At 44.2% G+C, this 23,910-nt stretch overlaps 3 protein-coding genes across 3 annotated transcripts in view; 2 read left to right on the forward strand and 1 right to left on the reverse strand.

The window, feature by feature from the left end:
* The window catches only part of LOC143326695 (protein NLRC3-like), a 206,867-nt gene that overhangs the window by 59,036 nt on the left and 123,921 nt on the right, over positions 1-23,910 (forward strand). The gene's annotated exons all lie outside the window — the stretch shown is intronic.
* rab5if (RAB5 interacting factor) lies at positions 716-8,913 on the reverse strand. The gene is made up of 5 exons (XM_076740695.1): positions 8,859-8,913; positions 4,731-4,927; positions 3,824-3,927; positions 3,568-3,697; positions 716-2,950 (listed from the first exon to the last, which is right to left on the reverse strand). Exons 2-5 carry the CDS (start codon positions 4,836-4,838, stop codon positions 2,909-2,911), a joined length of 384 nt encoding a protein of 127 aa, XP_076596810.1. The 5' UTR covers positions 4,839-4,927; positions 8,859-8,913; the 3' UTR covers positions 716-2,908.
* Positions 8,487-22,327, forward strand: zhx3b (zinc fingers and homeoboxes 3b). Its single transcript, XM_076740694.1, has 7 exons — positions 8,487-8,779; positions 14,707-15,616; positions 15,706-15,813; positions 15,912-17,495; positions 17,970-18,707; positions 20,332-20,614; positions 21,107-22,327. Exons 2-7 carry the CDS (start codon positions 14,873-14,875, stop codon positions 21,115-21,117), a joined length of 3,468 nt encoding a protein of 1,155 aa, XP_076596809.1. The 5' UTR covers positions 8,487-8,779; positions 14,707-14,872; the 3' UTR covers positions 21,118-22,327.

Genomic DNA, 23,910 nt, shown 5'->3' on the forward strand with positions numbered 1-23,910 from the left:
TCCAGTCCTTTCCAGCAGGTGTCCACAGGGTTCAAACGCAGTAACAGGCTCTAATAAACACACGGAGGACTGAGCTGTCTCTGTGTGGAAAATACACGTTTCATTTGCACCAGGAAAATAAGAAAAAACGGATGAAAGTTAGTAAAGAAGGTGTAAAGGTATCTCATGACCAGTTGTGGGAAACAGCTCCTCAAGTACTGTACTTCAGTGTTATTTTGAGGTACTCGTATTTCCATTTACAGTTATGAGAAAATACTGTACTTTTCACCCCACTGCATTTATGTGACAGCTGTAGTTACTATGAGGATCTGGGTTTTAAATACAACTCATACAGTTAGCTTAGAAAATATGATGCAACCGACTGTTAACGAGGTAGTTAATATTTTAGCTCATTAAAATGCTGCTAACGCACTAATACATCAGCGATCCAAATATAGAAGTTGTGAAGGGCGCAGAGTATTTTTACTTCTGTAAAAGCACATTTTGCTGCTGATTCTTTGGAATTGGAAATGCAGTACTAACTTGTATTTTCGTGTAGTAGTGCTTCTTTTACTCAAGTCAAAGTCCTACGTTGTCTAAGTCTTACGATGAGTATTTCTGTTAAGCAAACTAGGGTATAAATTACAGACCATGCACATCTTTCAACAATCACTGCATTAATCATCGCAGTAATATTTCCTCTACATTCCAATAAAAAACCCAGACAGATACCATCTCTTTGAAAATGGAGGCCAAATAAAGCCCATGTTTAATGATTCCCAAAAGATTTGATCAGAAAATACAATCCTCTCAAACACCAGCTGCATATCTAATTTAACAGTATCATTACAAGAACTTTGCAAGAAAAGCTCTTCACTATAAAATACTGAGAAATATGTTACATCAAACAAGATATAACATACGAACAAATAAATCAGTGTAATACAAGGTGGGTTTGACAGAAGGGACATTGTACAGAATTTACAGACAAGTTTAAATTAATTTCAAAAACAACAGGCAAGACTTTGATCTGGAAGCTACATGTGAGAAAAATTAAATTATTCTACCCTCCTAACTAATGCCATTAATAAATGACACCTAGATATATACGAACAGCGAGTCGTGGCAGTGCACAGACCAGTTTTTAGCTTCAATCTGTGAACATTTGCATCTGAAAATGGCATGCATGCATGTTTCCTCCCTCTTTGCTTAAAGGAAATAATATGAATGGACTTAGATGGTTATTAGTTCCTGACTGAACTGCACTGATACTACTGGCAGATACTGGATCATCAGCCGATATGCATCTTACCACCAGCATTTGTTTTTGATGTAAAAATCAATACGAGTGAGATTTTTTTCACATTTGTTGGACACCAGAACTTTTAGAAGAAATATCAATTAACAGACTTTATTAAAAAAAAAAAAATGCTATGTTTACATCCAGTCAGAAAAAATCATGAAGCTCTGAGTCACCTATCAGCACTTCATGAAGACAGATGACTCCACAGACACACAGTGTAGCTGGTAACCATAACAATGATCTATAATGTGCTTGACTGCCAGGACACTTTTTAACTTCTCACTTTGCCTGGCCCAGATTATTCCCTAACAAAATGCAAACATGCACTTTTGGAGTGAAATTTCACAGGGGTGATTTATCAGTGAAGCCACAGAATTAATCCTTTACAGGCAGTTTTGTACAATACGGTCCATTTCATCCTTAAATTAAAGGAAACGTTCCACACTCTACATTGGACTGATTGAACCTTAATTACTATATGGCGAGACTTAGTTTTTATTGCAGAGTTCCTGTTACCTAAAGGTTAATTCTGGTATTTTTTTTAAACCTGAGCCCTATTTTTACATCCAGTACTTTGAGGTCTAGGAAGTACAAAAAGTTTTGGTATTGGTGCAGTAGATCAACCTCGGCTGGCAGCCACAAATCAGGCTGCGATGGCTCTTTCTGTTAGATAGCCCTTACACCGTAGTTCAGATCCAGACAAAACCTTTAACACACCAAAGTCACACAATAACACAAACGAACCAATCAAGGCAGCAGTAAATCAGCAAGTCCCGCGTTTTGCAAGGTAAAACTACTGTTTATGTCAGAGGAGTCTGGTGGCTTTGAGAGCAAAAATGGTTCAATTGCCCCTTGGAAAGCACTGTGTGAAGGGTCCAACCCTGTAAGAATCCTTTCCATAACACTGTCAGACATTTCCAATAAGAAATCTGAGCCTGTCAGTGGCAAAAACAAACACTTTTAACTGACATACCCTGACAAGCATTTGCCCCCAAGGACGACACTGCAGCCAATGCCGCTGATTTCGTGGCTGCTGGCTGAGGCGATCCACCAAACCACTTCCAAAACTTCTTAGTCATTTACACCCTGAAAATATGTAAAAATAGGGCCCATGTTTAAAAATTCTGGAACTACCCTTTAAGCTCGTGAGCAGTACACATACTGGTTGTTATCTTTACAGTCTGAAATTGACATTTGTGTCACTCTTCTAAGACAGAAGAAAGGCCTGAAGTAAATCGACAAAGGCGAAAACAATCCTGACTGATTTACATCGAGGTGCTGTTCCGTCATAAACAGAACTACAACCGATCTCAGGCGAAATATCTGCTTTCTGTGTTCATTAGTGTTTTGTCAGAAATGATGATAATGAGGTGAGGAAGGAAATAAAACGTATGGGATGTGCCTTAAAAATGAACCCACAATGAGAGAGATGTACAGTTTTTGAACATGTTGATCACGCTGCTCTTTCGGGATCTCATTAATCGAACTAGGATTCCCATGATGCACTGCACACTGAAAAGTCATACTGTGTGTGGGAGTGTTGACACCCCTCAAGCCGTGGAGTTCCTCTGTCTTGACAATTTACTTTAACAGAAATGTTTGTATTTAGTGTCCAGTGGATTCTTCTCAGTCAAAATGTAGAGCTGTGTAAAAGATTATCCACACCACCTGGTGAAGAGAAAGAGGGATCCATTAGACACCAATGATCAAATCATGTCACAGTCTGATGACAGGCTACATTTCAGCAAAGTAAAAGAAACAAATAAATAACCCCAAACTCTGAAAACAAACACACACCGATATTAACAGGATGGTCTACCAGCAGGGTGATGATGTCATAAAATATGACGACAGATATTCAAAGCTTTGTCCAAAAACTTCAACAGAAGCTATGAATGTAGGAAAAAATGACATTCTGTGGATGTTTTTGGCAGCAACTTTATGCCAGTTTGCCAGTGTGCTGTAACACCATCTCATGTCATATTCCAGTTGGTTGTTGAAGCTCTAAGATCGTTCGCCACATTTCACCCATGATTCTTTGATCTAGGACTGCTCAGATTGCGTAAAGGCTCCATCAGAGGTTCTCAGTGGGTGCTCACACTTTTCTTCATGTTGCAGTTAAAACAGTGGTGCTCAAATGCGACTCAACTGAATCTGACACCCAATACGAGTAAACCGTTATCATATACTATCACTTCTTAACCTCTACTTCTAAAGAAAGCCACAGTAAATTTGCCATGCTTTACGAAAAGTCTATATGTTGCCATAAACATTAGTATGCTCACCAGAAACAGAGCAAAAGACGTCATGAAGCCTTCTTTGGTGAGTTCCCACGTGCCACCGTACTCTTCCTCATCAATCTGCTGAAAGCTGCTGAAGTATACGTACAGGACGCCAGCATTGATGATGCAGAATCTGAAAAGGCAAAGACGTAAAAAGATGTCATCTTTTCTGAGTTTTTTTTTTGTACAACCACACATGAAGAGACCTCCAGGCTCAGTTAAAGAAGTTCGGTTAAGACGGGCGGTGCAGAATACTTACATGGCTATTCCCAGAAATCCTTTCAACGGCGCAACACCCCATATCACACCAAGGATTACTGCAATTATTTGCCGAAGCCAGTAAATCACATCTAAAAACTCGTCCTGTAAAAGAAAAAAGAATAACTTGCTTGAACAACACCATGTACAAGAGCACTGGTTTGTATGACCCACTAAAATCTCCTTAAATTCAACTTTTGTTTCTGATGTTTCCTATGTAGGAAATTTATTTTGCATGCGTGTGATGTAAAAGTATGTCTACATTTAGCCCCAGTGCAGGTAATCTAGGCTAATCTGTCGGTAGTACTTTAAACCAAAAATAGATAAATACATTTCATGAGGTTTGGGTTAAGTTGGGGAAAACAGACAACAAACTTATAATAGTTAATCAAATAATCCATTAGCTCATCAACAGAAAGTTAACTGACAACAATTCTGATGATTGATTAATCGTTTCAGTCATTTTTCAAGCAGAGATGTCAAACAGTCTCTGGTTCAGGTTCCAGCCTCTGAAAAGTGAAGAGTTTTCACTGTTTTTTGACATTTCTTACAGATTAAGCAGTGAATCAATAAATCGCAAAAAGAAAACTAATAGCTAACAATGTGAGACCCTGCTGTGGCTAATTTAAAACGCCTTCAACTGACTTGACCCAACACCATTTCCATGTCGTTAGTTGCTTTGTTTTCACTGAACTAAAAACCACCGAGACAACTGACGGTGTTTTCGATAAGACAGCTAACCCAGCCAAATCAGATTAATCCTTAGCATGGCAGCTAGCTCCAGATAGCCGTCTTTATGAACACCTCACAACAACAACAACGCAGGTGTGCTGAGACCTTCGGGGTAACTAACAGCGACTGCAACAGCACGACAGCTGGGCTGAATTTGAAAAGGGCAAGTGACTGACCTTCTCTTCCCAAACAGCGTTACTGTTGAAGGCTTTGCTCCATGTGGACTGTTTCACACCCCCATTCAGCAGATGACTTTCTTCTTTCCGCTTTGTACTGTTCGTCATTCTTTGCGGTTTCCTTCGGCTACAGACGTCGAAAAGTTAGAATCCAAGTCTGCTGACAGCTGAGACTCGATTTAAGCCTCCGGCGATATCTAGGGGAAGAAAATACTATCAAATATATCAAGGTATTAGGGGAATGTACGCTCCGCTGATCTGACAGATTGCAGTCGTGAACCGAAAAAGGCTATTTGCGCATGCGCAACACTGTTTGACCCCAGCCACCAAGAGCCAATCAGAGAGTGCGACGTTTCTGCGCCGCTACAGCCAGACACTGCCTAAAATCTACATCACCCCCTTGTGGTCAGGCAATGTAAATGCTATTAATTTCAACCACGATCAAGTGCAGTTCTGCCAAAGCAGGTTGTATGAAGTTTACAATAAGTACAATGATTCAGCATGTCAGGAAAAAAAAACAAAAAAAACACGTGTGTTTTTAACTGTAACATCAAAATAATAAATACTTTTATTGCCTTGTTGTGGCAAGAAACAGCTAAATCTGAAAGTAGATTTTGATACAGTCATATGTGACAACAGGCACAAAGCATTTCCACAAGCAATACATTGTTTTAGGGCTTCAAGTAATGATTATTTTCATTAGCAATTTATGTTCATTATTTTCTCAATGAATCAATTGTTTAGTGTTTGTTTTGTAAAACCCAGAGATGTTTGGTTTATAATCATATATGAACAAAGAAACCCAGATAATGCTTACATTTGAGAAGCTGGGACCTGAGAATTTTGGTATTTATTTTCTTAAAAATGATCAATCGATTATAAATTGTAAATAAACAAAATAGTTGCCAATCAATTTTCAGTCGATCCATTGAATGATTGTCTAATCATTGCAGGTTTACATTCATATCCCAAAAGGATGACAATGAGCAACAGGTGCCCAGTTTTAAAGTAAACTGGCCCATATTCTTGACAATGAAATAACCATTGCCCATCAGCCTCATTATGATTAACAGTCTGAGAAAAACACTGAAAATAACATTTTTAACCACTTTTAAATATAAGCTGAGACACAGTTTACCCATTAAATGCAGCTGGTCATGATGGTGCTGAATGATACATGTTCCCTCACGTTGGGACATCTGTAATACTTCGCTGCCTCCATGGTGCTGTCAGTGTCTGCCCTAATGCACTGAATGCAATTTTCTTATTTAAATGTCCTCTCTCATTGGCTCTCAGCTCCTATATTGTCCCTAGTTATTATGTCATTATCATCAAGTGACTCATTTCGAATAGCCATGAAATTTGGCATTTGCTGTCAATGCTTTGATTCCTTTTTTTTTTTTTTTTCTTTCCAAACTTCCTTTCATGTGAACCGGCTGTCAGATAGTGTTCACTATGGTCAACTACTTCATTAGATACCATAAAACCAAACAGGATCTGTGCTTGTTTTGTGGCATCAAAACATAGACAGCTGTTAGCTCATGAGATGATTAATGGCACAGGAAAGAGAAAAGAAAAAAAAAAACACTGGTTTGATAGTCATATTTAGACTCACCCCCAGTCTTTGCTTATTTCATGTGTTAATGTGCCTCTAAAGGTTATTCCAATGAAGTGTTACTGCATTTTAAGAGTTCACCAGCAAGAAAATTGAGAACCATGAACGAAAATATCACTGAACAAATGTAGGAGATGATGACGTTTAAAGATATGGTCATTCTTATTAAGGAACCTTAATAGATGCTTGCTTGTTTTACGGTCCACTGCATTGGACTCTAACCTCTCTGTGTTTATTTAAGGTCGTTCTGTCATTCTCCCTGCTGTCCAGCAGAGGGCCTCCTTCATGATGGTGGGGTCAATTTCACTTAATGCCAATCTTATCAAGCTCCATCCTCTCCTGATCAACGCCCCGATAACCACAACTGTTCGACCTGAACTGAATTTATATACTGTTCAATTAACCGGTGTAAAGAGAGTGATTTAGCCAATAATGTGATGATAATGCTTCACTATGTGGTTGTGATACAGCCCCAGTCCTAAAGCCAGTAGAATGAACACAGGGTGACATGATTTAATTTAAATGATCAGATTTAATCAAAGATTAGAGTCTATTAGGCTTAAAACAATGAAAATGAAAATGAACTGGTTTTGACAAATGACAGCTGGTTCATAATATAATTGAAAATTAAACTAAAATGAATTTAAATGAGATTATGATGGAAATCCATCTCAGATTTCTGCACATTGTTGAGAAAGCGACAAAACTGTCCGTTTTCCTCTCAATTCAGACTGGATTCTGAGGATATTTTAATATATTTCACAGCTCCGAGACATCAGCATCTGTGTGCATATTGTCAAGATATAACATGCTGGAATCAACCTGGTTATAAATAAATTCTTAACCCTCTAGATATGAGACAGTAAGTGTATTTCAGTTTCTCTTTCGAATCTTAAAATTGACCCACGAAGCGTGACTCATTCAGGAAGATGTGGGGGATGTGTCATCGTCTTTAATTTGAGTCTAATGGCAAGCATGCATAATAAACACAGCTAAACGGAAAATAAATAACAGTCTTAGAAATGTCTTACATGATGTGTTTGCAGTACTCAGGAGTACGATCACAGTTGCAGCCGCCCTGCTGTAACCATATGTGGAAAGCTTTATCTGCCATGACATTAATATTCCTATGAGAAAGGGTGGAAAGTGAGCAGCTTGTTTTCATCTACATCATCCTTTTTGTGGAAGACCCACAGCTGATTCTAAGAAAAATGAATGGATTAAATGCTAACGTTCATTTTTTAAAAACTCTTCTAGACAGATGTTGGCTCAACTTTATGGTCAGTTTGGAGGCTGCAGTTTTTGGCACTGTGCTGGGAGATGTGTATTTCAGCCACTCCACTTACATCAGTGACGGAAAATCAGATATCTGAGATTAGTTTTAGCCAGACGTACCTAATAAAGTGGCAACTGAGCAAATGGATGTGGTCAGGAGGGCATATCAGCCCTTTGACTGTAAACATATGTGACAAATTAAATGTCATTACAATCGGATTTCAAATGTCTCTGTGCAAGAAGACATGTATTACCAACCAAGCAAGGCTGGTAGGAGGCCCTGCCTGCTGGTTTTTGGTGGTATGATTAAATGCACCTGGGTTCAGGTAGTATTCCAGTAGATGATTAGATAGATGATTTTTTTTTTTTTTAATTTATTTTGTGTGTGTGTGTGTGTGTGTGTGTGTGTGTGTGTGTGTGTGTGTAAAATACAATGCAGCTGCCGTGAATCATACTTGATGTGAACTTGGGGGTAATAGGGGCGAGACAGCAAAGGTCCACTCCATCGTGTGCATGTGAATGCTCTGATCATATTATTGTAATTCTGTATATGACTACAGGTTCACGGGTTCTCTGTGTGCTGTTTGGGTGAGGGGGGAGGGGGGGGGGTGTGTGAATGCGGGATAACTTTTGACACATTGTTTGTACTATCTCTTTAAGAGAGGTCACCTGGGAGGGGGACAGGTGTGAGTCGCTACAACATCGCGTTAAACCGGGACAGGTGACGCTTTTGTCGCTTTCTACACCTTGACCACGACCCCCCTGCGGCGTTGGGTCAAAGTCAGGACGGGATGTCTGGCTCACTTCTGCTCTGCGCGCGGCGGAGCTCGAGCCCTCACGCCAACTCCACCGTCAGTGACGTCTGCGTCACGTGTCCGTCTCTTCCCTCGGTACGTCCGTCGTATTTTCCTCCCCTCCACCGCCTGCTTTAACACTGAGAGCCACTCGAAATAAACAAGCGCAAAAAAGAGGGCCGCCGTAGGGACCGCTCTGACTCCAGAGTCGCGTTTATCACCGGCCGATGGACGGAGGGGGCTTCCACCTCCAAGTTGCCATCAGTGAAGCCCGAACCTCCCGTCAGCTCCTGGCTCCACTGAGCCCATATCATTGTAAACTTTTCTTACCCTGCGCCGCATACACTGAGCTGCGACAAAGCGAGGTGAGTGTGGTTTTCTGATACACATTTACACAAGTGTTTCCCCTCTCCCAAACTTGTGTGAGCGACTGTGAAGCCTTACCTTCGCGGGCTGCGCTTCGGCTCAGCGGTGCTGGCCAGCTGCATGTCGCCTGTTTAAAATGGCGACAGCCAACGGGGGGAGAGAGAGAGTACCTTTTTTTTTTTTTTTTTTTTTTTTTTTTTTTTTTTCCTTTGGGCAGGGGGCTTGTCTTTTTCCTCCACTCTGAATTGGTTACTGTGTTTAAAAGCTATAATGTAGACGAGCCCATTAAGTTGGGGCTCACTCCGCCTAAGTTGAGCGGAAGATGAACACGCATCATTTTCGGATCTGTGTGACGCTGCTGCGCTCTGGGACCGACGCTACAGTCCAGCCACTGAGTGTTTGAGCCGGTCTCACTCAATGCCACTGTTCACTCACATCAGTAGATACATTGTTTTCATATCAGTAGCAATTAGATGTTGTCGGGTTATAATAAACAAACGGCAGGATTGCCTTAATTCCCCAGTCTGTGGCATAAATGAAGAAGTTAGAAATCACAGATATGACTAATAATGTTTGTCAGAGTCGCCCTGTGAAAGAAATCTCACATGTAATGTCCACTTATTTATCCAGTATCTTATGTTATTAAGCCTATGCATGTTTAATTATTGTCAGGAGCTGTTCAAATGTTGATAAAATCAAGGCTGTCACACTTTTTATGACCTATAAGCAGAGTTCATGCCTTCTTCCATGTTGCCTAACAGGCACTTATGAGTTGGCAAGGCTTGGTTATTTATCATGTCAGCGTTGTCATGATGGTGTGACTCCAGGGATTAGAGCGAAGCTTTCCCAGACAGCTCGTTTGTGTCTGACGTCCACGTGAGTCCCAGGCGTAGACAAGCAGCTTATTCCAGCCGTCACCCCCGGTACACCTTTTCCTGTTGGGAGGAGGCCCACTGCCATGCTGTTGTTGACGACTTCAAAAACAAACAAACATAAACACAATTTGGCTGTGTGGGAGTTTTCCTTGGATATGAGGAATTGTCAGTGATGGGTGTTCATAACAGCGGTACAAAAGTTTGTCATTATTGTTATTATTATTGTTATTATTATGTCTCATCTTGCTGTTTGTCTTTCTGTTGCTGTGCTGATGCTTGAGCTCAATGGCATCTCAGTGAATAGCCTCACTCAAACCCGCCCCCCCCCCCCCCCCATCACCGTTTCTCACCCCTCTTTCTCCTCCCTTTCTCTCCCCCAGTTTCAGGTTTGCAGCAGACTCAGGTTGACTTGCTTTGTGTGAAAGGATTAATCAGTACAACACTCACTGAAATCGGCTCGCATTTTCGTCCATTTCACATCTTTAGAGTCTTTTTTTTTGTTTTCTTTCCCTGTTAAGCACCGAGTGATCATTCATTTCAGTCCTTCAGTCATGACTTCTCATCAGTGAGCTTCATCTCCTCTCTGTGTTGACCTGTGTCATGACGATTTACTTACAGACCTCTACCAAGTATGACCACAAAAACAGACTCGGCTGCTGCTCCAGAGCCTTTTCACAATCTTGGGGGGAGAGCGGTGTGATCCACTCACACGTCCAGAGCGAGCAGGTTTGGGTCAGCAGCAGTAGCAGCCTCTTGCTCTGCTTGGCTGGTTAACAGCTTGTGATGTCAGCCATTTTAGGTTGGACAGCACAGAGCATGGTGCTCCGCCATTTTTCTCTCCCTCCCCTCTCAGCAACCCAGTTTTAACGCATGCACTGGCAGCGGCCACAGCAATGCAGCCGTTCGCAACCCACGCAGCCATCCGCTCCCTGACCTGAGAGCAGCCCAAATGGGACTCGGGAGCAGATGGAACAACACTGCACACTGTCATTGAGGTTTTCTTATTGTTGCCAGTATTGTAGAAGGATTGACACGGTAGTGGAAAGAAGTTGAGATGAAGAAAACGTGTAAGCGTTTAGAGTTGACTGACAGGAGGAGGTTAGTTGGAGCCATGTCTGTTAAAGGTGGGAGTACGTTAAGTAACTGGCAAGGTGTTTCTGTTTTGGGACAGAAGAAAACATGGCAAAGGATTTCTGTCTTGGTGCAGAGACTCGTAAATGGCGAAGGGTTTGTGTTTTGGGGCAGACTTGATAATTAGCTTGAAATCACTTGGGTGTAGAGATGGTTCTTTGGTCCCCTTTGAAAGAGACGACATCTGTCAGATTTTCAACCCTGTTCATGTGTCCATGCCTGTGTTGCCCACAGTGAATACAGGAGCCCTGCAAGGCCAAACACAAGAGCCACAGAGAGCTATGGACGGGGCGGTAGTCCAGGCAGATGTCTGGACTGGAACTCGGGCACTGAGTTAACAGGAAGAGACGGCATCAGCTCTGGCCAATAGCGGGCCTTGGCGACGGTGACCACACCTAGCTGGGAGACATCAACACCGCGTGAGGGAGGCACTGAAATAGGAGCAGGGCAGGGACTCTCCAAATACCACTCGCAGGGGTGTGTGGAACAAACAAGCCCCGCTAGAGCCAGGGACTGGATGGCATAGGAGATGTGTGTGCATGTAGGTCTGAGTAACCGTGTGTGTTTACCCACACGCATGTGCTTTAGAGAATTGAGCTGGTGGGAGAGAGAGGGGGTAGGAGGTGGTTGCCATGGGGACAGTAACACACCAGTGGCGCTGCCGACCTGTCTCCCTGGGCCAAACTTGCTCGGAGAGGGAGGAGAAGAAGGAATGGAGGGAGGGGGAGTGAGGGTGAAGAGACAGGGGAAGACGAGTGAGGAAGCAAGGAAACTGCTGCCTGTGTTGAACACCTACTCTGTCCTGCTAAAGAGAGCATTTGTTGCACCAACATTACACCTGTATTATCAGCTAGGTGAGGAGAGGGGTAGTTAGCATGCAGCTACACTGTGCAGCCAAGCTGTAGGATTTCTTGCATGTGTGTGAGTGCTATTATTGGCCTGTACTCAGAGGATATATCCGAGGCCTAGACAAGAGTCAGGCCAGGGGATGAAAGGAGGTCATGCTGTGCTGAGCCACTGATGAGGCAGAGATAATACAGGTTATGAACCAAGAGGACAGAAACATTGTCTTTGTGTGTCACTGGGAGATCTCTGACTCTCACACACAGGAAAAAAAAATGGCAGCCTCACTACCTCAGTAAACACACAGGCATGCAGGCAGCCACCCCCGCACGCCACATACACACAAACACGAGCACACATGCGCCCCCGCCCACCCCACCCCACCTCCCTTCTCTCCACTCTCAATCTCACAGGAAACCCACACATGCAAATGCAGACACACATAACAGACACAAATCCACCATCACCACATGGTCAGTCAACGTACGTGCAACATTCAAATTAAAGTTGCGCCCTTACCAGCGAGTCAACAGAACTGATGGCATTGCTGAGACATGAGCTGGTCATAGCTCAGCTTGCGTTGTGCATTGTCTCAGTCCTCACCTGTGTGAGGCCTGTGGGTCTCTCCATGCTGAGGCACAGCTTCTGTCTGCTGATGTGTTCACACAGCTGTGCTTTTTGATTTTTACACATGCCATCAGTGTGCACGATACTTCGTCGCCTTTGCAGCACTGCCTGTCCGTCTTAATGGCTGTCATTATGCACCAATGGGATATTATACTTAATGGGACCTTATGTGTTCACTGTCTGATTTAGTTTGATAATTATTTTGCATGAGGCATGTAAATGCTTATGTGGGCACATAGAGACACTGTTACTGAACTTCAGGTTATGTCCACTGGCTGAAGAGCTTGGGTTGGAACATTCCAGGCTTTGCAGTGCAGCGAGGAGAGAGGGAGGAGGGAAGGACTGTGTGATTGTAGTTTGGAGCAAGAAGGGGCGTTGAAGAGCGGGGGTTAGTAGGGTGGGGTGGTGTTGGCTGGTTGGAGGGGGGTATCGGAGGAAAATTCCTCACTGAAACACCTCAGTGCTTCCTCCACGACAGTTAACACCCCTTCTTCCCTTGCCTCCTCACCCCAAACTGGCTGCCCATCCCCCAACAGCCTCTCTCATTCGCTCTCCCTCTCCTCTTCTCTCCTCTCTTCTGCCCACCCACACCCAACAGAACCACGTGATGGATGGCTGGGGCTGCCCACCCATAAGCCTTTGTGTTGGTCATGTGACCAGCCTGCCTTGGCAGAGTGGTGCCCCCTGATGCAGAACTGAATGGCAGGGGAGTAGGAGGGGTGCACAACAGCCCATGCGAAGGGCAGTTACTCTCTCTGGGGGGTGCACAGGGGAACAAGGGGCATCACGTTCCCTCCACAGTAGCAGACTTCATTTGCCTGTTAACCCCTCACACTCTTATCCAAAGAGAGGGGTAGCCTTCTCTGTGGTGAAAAACGGGCAAAGATACTGAAACTAATTTGATGCGAATCAAATTGTGTTTTCATCACAGGCTTAATTAAGTATCTCATTATGGTTTGATTAATCATGGTTTTGCTTTAGATATGTACTCTGTGGATAAACTGCACCATAACTTACTAAAAGTTTTACATTGAAACTGAGGTTGTAGGCTTTTGAATCCCAAAAAGTGAACTCTGTGCACCATCGCTCTGATAGTGTGTAAAGGGGCATCTGTCACACCCCAGTCCTGTGAGGGTTAGCTGGGCTTTGAGCTAATGTACCATGACCTTACTGTTGCAAAGCAAGGCAGTGTGTTTATGGGTACGAGAGAAAGGAAGCATTTGCCATCGAACAAGTCATACTTCATTGGAGAATGGCTGGTTTATTTTATGATGACTCTTACTTGGAGTAAGCAGCTCATCTGACAGAGATGGTGGTGAGGCAGCAGCAGTGTTGTGCACCAAGAGGTTGTGCTTGGTCTGAAACCAGTCCCAGACAAGCTTAACATTTGCATGGGGCTGCTCTGTTTGTGCATGGGAAGGGCAAGATTATTTTAGATTTTGGCCTGTTTACCAGAAAAGCTGCATTTGGTTTGGGTTTGTTAGTCAAGTACCTTTGCATTTGGAGGCACTGGACTGTGAAAAGTTTTAGGGTTTTCCTGTTGAGCTTCTTTGAGCCGTTGAACTTTTGTGAGCTTTTGCTGCTCTGTGCGTGAGGTGTCATGTCAGTGCAGAGTGATCGGGAGAGTAATTGCCCTAGAGCTGTCCTCCAATGCTGCATCACTACCTCTCTGTCAGAGGGAGGGAGGGAGCGTAGTAAGGAGGGAGGGGAAAGTCCTCCACAGGAAGCTTCGCCATTTTGTATGGAGACAAGTGATCTAGAGGTGAAGCGATAATGTGAAGATTCACATTCTCATGTTGTTCCGTGTGTTTCTTATCTGCACTGTCTGTGCTACTGTTGACCGAGAACGCCACTTTTCCGCGGAACATCTGTTGAACCGCCCACTTGCACAATTGTCAAGTAGCCCCTGTCTTCAGCAACACATTCACACGTGAATACTTCTGTGGCAATCTTTATAAAGGTGTTAAGTGAAGCTACAGAGGCTCTGGATTAAAAAAAATACAGAATGTGCTCTCTCTCTGTGGGGGTGTGTCTGAACGAGGGGAAGTGAGACAGAGTTGCGTGGGGGAGGGGAAAGAAGGGGGTAGGACAGGAGCTCTCCCAAAAAGCCTTTAGTGAAGAAGCAGACTGAGCTTGTTTGAATGCCCTCATGGAAGAGATAGCCTTGAGTTTCATGGGGAAGGGGAGTTGAGGTGAAGACAACATCAGTTTTTTAAAGCTTCGGCTGAATCTTTTCACCATTGTTGCCTATGCTGTTGATATTTTTACCTGGAAACATCAAGACATGCATGGTTTTCATCCAGCTGAGAGGAAACTGGCTTGCACTGACTAGCGTAAGAAATTTGATAGTTTCCGCCACTAACCAAACCTATGCAACAAATTACAGGTGAACTGTATTGAATGGTAACTGATGACTTGAACTTAAATGTGTTTCCATCTCTCATTTCCAGGTTTTTCCCTCAAAATTGCGGTGAGAGCTACAAGTGGACCCATGGGCATGTCCCCCTGTCCTCCTTCCCCCATGCCTGGTCTATAGTCCACCAGAAACGAGCCATATTCTCACTAACACCCCATTCACAGCCATTTGACCAACCCTCCCCTCCTTGTGGTCACACCATGGCGAGCAAGAGGAAGTCTACGACTCCTTGCATGATCCCCAGCAAGATCATACGTCCAGCAGAGGAGGTTGAACAGGACTCTCCTGTTCTTCTGCAGCAATCCAGGATTTCTGGAGGGGGCAGACATAGCCCGCTTGACCCAGGAGAGTCTTCCAAAACAGAGGCGGGGGACGCTGTCAAGGATGGTGCTGGCACTTACACCTGTAAGCCTTGTAACTTTGAAACCCATGACCTTAACTTGTTTTTGGATCACGTGTACTCCGGGCATCCAGACTTCCGGGCGGACCCCAGCTTCTTTTGCATGAGCTGCGGGGTTTCAGCGCCCAAATTTGAGGGGCTGGCCCTGCATAACGCCAGGGTTCACCCCAGCACACTGAACACGACTCTGCAGCTGAGGAAGAGGGACAGGAGAGTAGTGGTGGAGCAGAATCTGGTGGCTGGGGCAGAGACAGGGAAGGACAGTGAGATTTCTATCACCAAAACTCCAATTATGAGGATGCTGAAGGGCAAATCGGAGCCAAAACGGATAGTGGTTTCTCATCCAGTCTCCGACGAGCTTTCCTCAGAACCACTCTCTGTCTCTGCCTCCAGAGAGACTGAGAGAAAAGAGACTGCTGCAGTGACAGTCACCCATGTTCCCACAATTGTCCACAATGGAACGACCAAGGTCACTCTTCCCTCAGCGATCCAGATAGTTAATGGATCTGGAGCATTACCGATGCTGAAGACTCCCATCACACAGGTAGGCAGTAGTTCTTTCTGTCTCTTAGTGTGGCTGTTTTGGGAAAGTTAGATTAGTTCATTCAGATTCTTTCATATCCGTTTCTATAGGTTGTCTCAGTGGTTCAAAGCAGAAGTCTTCATCAGTCTGCTCCAATCACAGCGTCTTCAAATATTTCCTCCACTTCCACATCTTCTTCTTCCAAAAATCTCCCCAAGGTAATTGTTTAGCTTTATTTTTTGTGTCCTAGTGTTATAAAGTTAATTGGGTATCAGATGACATAATAATATCCTGCTCTTGTTTACACATTACACAGGTGATGATTCCTTTGAGCAGCATCCCGACCTACAGTGCCTCCATGGACTCATCTTCCTTCTTGAAGACCTCCTTCAGCAAGTTCCCGTACCCCACAAAGGCTGAGCTCTGCTACCTGACTGTGGTCACAAAGTTCCCTGAAGAGCAGATCAAGATCTGGTTCACGGCCCAGAGGCTCAAACAAGGGATCAGCTGGTCTCCTGAGGAGATAGAGGAGGCCAGGAGGAAGATGTTCAACACCATCATCCAGACTGCACCCTCTAGCTCACACAACCACACCCAGAGTCAGCGTAGCCAAGCCCAACACACAATCACAGTCCTGCCTGCCTCACTGGGGGCTACTGGGATCCCTCACATCCTGCAGGGCTCTCTTGTCAGCCAAGGAGGGGTAATCGTCACGCAGCCTGTAATGGCAAACGGTATCCAGGTTAGCAGCGCTCCTGTGGCCCTGGCTGTCACACCTAAGCCCCAAGCAGCAGCCCGCCCCATGATGCAGGCCCGACCTGCTGCAGCCCTGGTGGCAGACAAAGGCATTAGCATGGTGGTGGGGACAGTGGGCAGCAGCAGTACTGGGAGCACCATCATTAGCAGTAATAGTAGTAGGAGTGGGGGAGGGGGCACTAGCAGTATTATTACTAGCAGTCAACCAAGTGTCATCAACCTTAGTCTGGGAAGCAGTAATCATAGTAATGCTAAGGGGAGCAGTGTCAATGGTAAACACAGCACTGCTAATGCAGACTGCAGTGACAAAAGCAATAGTAATGTTACCAGCCATGTAAATGCTAAGAACACTGATATCAGCAAAGCCAACAACACCAGCATTGTGCAGAGTGAAAACAAAGTAACCACAGGAAGCAAAAACACCACCGACAGCAAATCTAACAACAGTAACCGCAAATCAGGCAGTGATGGACAGAAAAGCAAAGATACCAACAGTAGCAGCAGCAAAAATAACACAACCAGCACAAGCACAGATGATGTCGACCCCACCGGCAGTGACTCTCCAACCATCCAAATGGAGGAGGCGTCTTCCCCTGCCTCAAAGTCTTCTTCCCCCTCTCCTGTAGCGCCTCAAAGCAGCACACCTGGCTCTCGGACACCTGTTAACGCATTCCTGGACCCGAGCTTTTACAAGGGCAAGAAGTCTCAAGAGCAGCTCAACGCTCTGAAGGACAGTTTTCAGCTCAGCCAATTTCCCGACCAGGAGGAGGTGGACCGTCTCATTGCTCTGACTGGACTCACAGTACGAGAAGTCCGCAAGTGGTTCAGTGACCGGCGCTACCACTTTCGCAACCTCAAAGGTACACGCATCAGCTCAGGTGGGCAGAGTAAGTCTGGCACTGCAGGGGGAGCAGGGAGCAGTTCGAGTACGCCTGGGAGCAGTAGCGCTGGCAGTTCCAACCCTGTTGATCTGTCTGAAAGTAGCAGCAGCTCTGGTGCAAAGACACCCCAGCACAGCTCGGCACCCCTGAGTCCAACTGCATCCCAGACTCCCACCTCTCCCACCACACCTTCCCGTCGACTCCCCAGACCCCCATCTCCTGATTTCACAGCTATACGCTACAAGGAGAGAGAACCTCATCAGGTGAGACTCTGCCCTTGGTGTGTAACAAGCTAGGAGCAAAACATCTGTAACATGCTGCGTAGGTGGTTGGAGTAAAAAATACAATATCCCTGTTTCTGCAGTATTGATTTTGATATATATTTGTTTCTCTAACTGTCCGTCATGAGTTGAACAATGTTATGGGAGTTCAGTGCTGAATTGGTGGCGGACCTTTTTAAATTAAGTAATTGTTTAGTCTATAAAAGGCCTGAAAATAGTGAAACATGCCCGTATTGATCTTCAAATGTTCGAGATCTAAAGATATGTAGTTTACAATGATGTATAATAGAGAAAAGCAGCAAATCCTCACACTTAAGAAGCCAAAACCGGGGAATGTTTAGCATTTTTGTTTGATACTTGAATTAATGACTATGTTGAATATATTTCTTGTTGATTGACCTGACCTGCTGAGTTCATGCAGGTGTGTGACCTTGTCCATTCCTGTATCACATTCAGGTAAAGGCTCTAGAGGCCAGTTTTGCCCAGGATTCTGACCCGTCAGGAGAGGAAGTGGACAGACTGCGATCTGAGACAAAGATGACCAGAAGGGAGATCCATGGCTGGTTCGCTGACAGGAGGAAGAGAGTCGCAGCCGAGAAGAAGAAAGAGGAGGCGGAGCGGGCATTGCGAGAGGAGGCGGAGGAGATGGAAGTTGATGGGGAGGAGAGACAGAAAGAGGACGGTTCAGGAGAACTGAAAGTGAACCCTATTAAGATAAATCTGAAGATGCTGAAGGTGACAGAGGCCAATGGCAAAGCAGAGGGTGAAGGGTTTGATAGCCTCACTTTACCGCTTCAGTCCAGCAGCACACCTACGTCGTCCCCAGGCCCCACCCCGTCCTCCAACCCCAAGCCTTCCCAGTCCTCCACACCAGCACACAAACGATCCCACTCCCCCAAACCCACAGCCATCCGAGGTAAGAAGACAGCTGAGCAGCTGCAGATGCTCAAACTAGTCTACGCTCGTACCCAGTGGCCCAGCGCTACTCAGTACGATGAACTTATCTCAGCCACCGGACTGCCCAGACCTGAGGTAGTGCGCTGGTTTGGGGACTGCCGTTACATGCAGAAGAACAGCCAGCTGAAGTGGCTGGAGGATTACCAGAACATGGCTCTGGAAGAAGACCTCCAGAAGGGGAACCCCCAGATCCTCCAGGCCCACCTTGACATCCATGGCAGGCTGGAGGAGTCACAGGTATTTATGACAACAAGTAATTTGTTTCACACATGTCAACGGCTCTGAACAACAGTGAGAAACAGATGATGAGTCTGTGCTGCTCTGACAAAAGATATGTCAGGACATTTCTGAGTTTTAACACTCAATTATGTTCGTTTTAACAAACTGCCTTGTAGGAGAAAATATGCTCACATCCTAGGAAACCAGCCACTTCAGAAAGTCTCTCTTGTTTACACTGGCACTGTACTTTTTTTAGGCTTTGAGAGACGCAAGTTCTTCAAATCCAGTTCAGATATTTTACAGCGTTGCACACAAAATGTGTTAGGATTTTACATGCAAATGACTGTGTACCCTCACAAGGGACACTCCTTAAATTGTATATGTGTATAAGGGGCAGCAGCATGTTCTATAATTCACAATAATTGCTTAGACAATAGTGTGCTGTGTCAGAAATGGCACCTGGAAGCTTCTTGGTTGCAAACAGTGAAAAATGCGTCAAGTCTTCGTCAGAGTGATCATCAGAATCACAAATCAACTTGCTGTTAGCCACATAATATCAAAGGGTTTTTATTATTCGTGGGACTGAGAGTGCCTTGGATTTTACCTTTTGTTTTAAAAGCAAAGATTTGCACTCTCACCTGAGTGAAAATATCTATTCAAGCTTCTGATATGCTGCCTGAGGAGAGGTACTGAACTCAAAACATCTGTGTGTTATTACAGCTACTCTCATGTTCAGTGTTGTGCTCTGTGTGCCACTTTTAGTGATTTGCGTGCATCAGAGCACAGAAAAATAGCTGTATTTCTCAGCTAAGGAGCTTTCAGTTGTCTTAAGTGTCTTCTCACTGGGTCCATTTTCCTTGCGCTGCAATTGACAGGAAAGATACGATAAATGTACTTGATCCCACACTGGGAAATTAAAGTGTAACAGCAGCAAAGAAGAAGAGCAAAACAGACGTGAAAATAAACCAAAACACACTGTGTGAGAATCTAGTATATATGATATGAAGTAGATAAAGAGGTGCTAAATACAATATACAGAAACGGTAAATGGAACATGTTCACTAGCACAGTAGGTGGCAGATTTCTCTCTCTTTTAACTGTAACTGTAAATGGACTCTCACTGTTCCTTTTAGATAAATGAAAAAGGTGTTTAATTGTTATTAATATGTTCATCACCAAGTGACACTAGAAAAACAGCTGAGCAATATAGTCTCCCTGTGTTTGATGGTGTGATCTTATTAGTATCAACGTTACCATCCTTTATTGACTTAAACTAATGCATCCAAGTGTCTCTCTGGCTGCCTTCATGTTTGGACAATTAAATTATTGCCACACTATTTAGAAAAAAAACTGGAAAATGCACTTTGTTTGCTCTGTACTGTTTTAATTGGGAATTCTTTTATTATACTATTGCACCAGATATAGATCTTTGAAGTTATATAGAGAGGTGTAAATGTGTGTCTATATCTTTCTTACCATTACCATTATTGTGTAATTGTCACTTGTGATCACAGTGAAGCAAAAGTTACTAGACTTACTTTAATGAGATTTTTGTGATCAGCGTGGATTGGGCAAAAACTTCTGCAGTGCGTGTCCTCTAACAAGGGGCTGTGCGCTAACACAGATGATTCTTTATGCGCAGTTGCAGGAACTGGCTCAGGCTAGTGGTTTAACAACGGACTTGGTGCGGCACTGGTTCTCCACCAAAGCGTCTTTGCCCCGGGTGGAACAAACTGCTGATGCTCATGTGGCAAAACCAAGACCAGTTGCACCAGGTGCGGCTGCTGAGCCACAAACAACAGGATCCTCCCCTCTGGAGCCGCAGCCAGGAGGAGGGACGGAGGAGAAAATGGAGCAATCGGTGTGTGGTGTTGCAACAGAGGCGGAGGAGGCCAACACTGACAAGACTGTGAAACCTACTAAAGGTAGTTTTCATGTCTGCCGTCGTCTTTAGTGTGATACATGCAGCGTTACAGTAGGGTTGAATCTGTTGTATAACCAGACAAGTGATGCAGCTAAAAATGGTTTTCATTATTGATGAATCTGTCAGTGATTTTCTCAACCTGTCGATTCGTCTTTTGAATGTTCACAAGCCCGAGGTGATGTCTTCAACATGCACCTTTTGTCCAACTGCAGAACGTCAAGATATTTTCCATTCATTCGTGTCAAAGAAAAGCAGCAAATCATCACATTTGAGATGAAGAAGCCTGAAAAAATGTCTGAAATCATACATTAGAATAGTTGCAGGTTAAGTTTCTTTTAATCAACTAATTGATAAATCATCATAATTATGAGTAATGAGGCACATTATCGTGTTTGATATCAGTCCACTGTGCAGCATCATGAAGGACATTTGTGCTTCTGGAGCCTGTTGGTGTGATGATGGATTTAAAATTTCTTTTTCTTAATGACTGCAGGGACTGATTGAAGAGGCCTTTTGCCTGAGGATGGAGTTCACAACGCAGGTGGTCTTTGTGTCGGCAGTCTGGAAAAGACGGCAGATGCGGTTGTAACAGGATCACTGGATGGAAATGGACCTTGAAACCATCCTCGCCCATCCCTCTCTCACTCACTCACTCACTCACTCACACCCCTAGAGGTAGGCATGACCTCCACCGCTACGTGAGATGGACGCTAAAGCCACTAACCCCCCTCCCCAGCCATCCACCCACCCACTCCCTGCCCCCCTGTTGTGTCTACCCCTCCGCTACACACACCTTCTCCGGTATCCTCCCGTCAGCCATTTTCCCTTCAGAAGGAAGTTCCAGCAGAGACTGGAGTGCAGGAGTGGATGTGGTGGAGGGGAGGGGCAGGGCTGACAGCATTTTTCTGCTGTGTTTGTTCTGCCTGCCTGCTGTGATGGGTGAAAGGAAGAGGAAAAAGAGGGTAGATTTAAAGGAGGGGGGGTGCGGGGGAGAGAAGTGTGGTCAGGGTTGAGACCTCAGCAGATGTTGATCAGGCGTGGGGGTTGGTTTCTGGACAGTTATCGACCAAACCAACCCTCGGATGAGGATCGGCGGAGTGTTAAGAGACTGTTCATAGTTTGTTTTGGGGTACGAAAAACTGCATAGCTCTTTGCTACAGGGTGCTTGCCTAGGCCTTAAAATAAACGAAATGACCCTTCTTTCCATTGTGTCGTCTTCATCCTCCTTTTTCCACCAACTTGCACTCATACACTTTGACTTCATGCTTGCAGCTTACTTTAACCGTGCTAGCTAGGCTGTTCATAGCGTCTTATGTGAAACAGCACTGATGTTCATTTGATCTTGTCTTTAGGTTTTTGTTTTTTTTTCTGACATCTCTTTGTGGTCACTTTTCATTTCTTATCTGTACATAATGTTTGGTTGAATTGGATTTTAAATCGTTCGGTTCCGTCATCCAAAGAAGGCAAGCACCCTGTTGTGTGTAAACAGAAAAGCGACACAATATAGTAGACTATATTGAATCTGGTTTGTGTTGTAGCATCAAGTGCTTCTTTACATCACTGATGTGTACGTACGTTTGTTTTTATGGAACTTTCCTAAGAAATAAATTTGACTGTAAAAGAACTATGAACTTTTACCAGAGTTCCACATGTAGGCTTGATGTATAATTTTTCCAGATGGTATTTGCAGAATAAACAGAATGTAAGAAATTTGTGGCTTCGAGTGTCATTGGGCATCTTTCTCATGCTGTACAGCAAGAAAGTGGTGGTGCTAAAAGTATTATGACTTGTGCCTGACCTTGACTATAAACCAGAATTATTTTAATTAATCTGCTGACTTGTCTCGATTCATAATTTAGTCTATGAAAGATCGGGAAACAGGGAGGCCCTTTGTTGCATATCACTCCCCCATCTCTCGCTCTACTGTCACCTGATAATGGTACAAAATATCTCCCAAAATGTCAGGAAATATTAATGTTCCCTAAAGCCCAAGATGATGTCTTAAACGTAAAAAAAAACGAAAAATAGCAAATCCCCACCATTGAGAAGCTGGGACTAAAAGGAACTTTGGTGTTTTTACTTTAAAAACCAACTGCTGATTAATTTTCTTCTCATCAGTTCAGCTTTGCAAAACTCAAGTCAACCTGCTTTCAGAGAAGACCGAAACTTCAGTACTCTCTTCCTGTGGTGCAGCATCTGAAGCAAATGAAACCTTTTTTCCTGTTGCAATTACAGTGAACATGAACAGAAAATAAATGCACCCGCCTGAACGCCATCAAATCCCACTCTGATGCAGTGAAAACAAGACAAATTAGTATAAAGTAGTAAGTATTTTATTTACTTTTCAGGCTTGAATATGTTTCATATGAAAGGCAAAATTAAAATGAATACTTTTCCTCTCCATAGTTTAGGCACATTACAGAAAGGCGATTGTAAATGAGACCATCAGTAACAAAACGGACAAGATCGGAGGAAAAAGAAGCAAAAACAAATGACACTTAAGGGCCCTGCACACCCACAGGGATGCTCGTAGTTACTCTGCTAAATAAGCCCTCTTAACAGGTTCATGGGCATTTACAGTGTCCCATCATAACAGGTACAACAACGTGAACAATATAGTGTTGGACATGTCCGTCACACATGCTCACACAGTGCTGGGAGGATGTCCCATCACTCAAAATAAGTGACAACACCTGTGTGGGTGTGCCATGGCTGTGCAGGTGCTTTAAGCCCGGCGGGGGAGGTGAATGATGTGGCTTTAATGTGATGTGTATACAGATGGAGGCACGTAGACAGTAGCAGACAGGTCAGCTATTAGAGTAATGCAGCATTGGAGGGAGAGCTCTCCACAAAGACCATTCATCGACCAAGTGATGGAGGAAAAAAAAAAAAAGTAATATGGGGGAGTTTGGGGATTAATATCGGGTGCAAACACAAGATGCAAAAAAATTTGAGTTGCGACCACAAGTATTCACTCCTGTCCCTGCTTTTACCTTAACTTAAATCATACCATATGGCTTTAGGTGTGTCTCAGTGGTCAAACACTGAGTGAGAATACTGAGTTTACATCATATAGTCATCACATACGAGCAGAAGAAAACACTGTTTCTGATACAAACCTGGAAAGATAACACCATTGGTTATATACGAGCCCCGCTGGGTTCACTGAAGGCCCAGACGACAGACCTCTACGACCCCCTTCCCCTCGGGCACCTTGTCATCCATCAGCCACAGAAACACAGCAACAACAAAGTCTGAAGCTTCGACTCGACCTGATCCTCCCAAACACGCTCTGAC

Source organism: Chaetodon auriga, chromosome 10 (assembly GCF_051107435.1).
Source record: "Chaetodon auriga isolate fChaAug3 chromosome 10, fChaAug3.hap1, whole genome shotgun sequence".
NCBI classification, from domain to species: Eukaryota; Metazoa; Chordata; class Actinopteri; order Chaetodontiformes; family Chaetodontidae; genus Chaetodon; species Chaetodon auriga.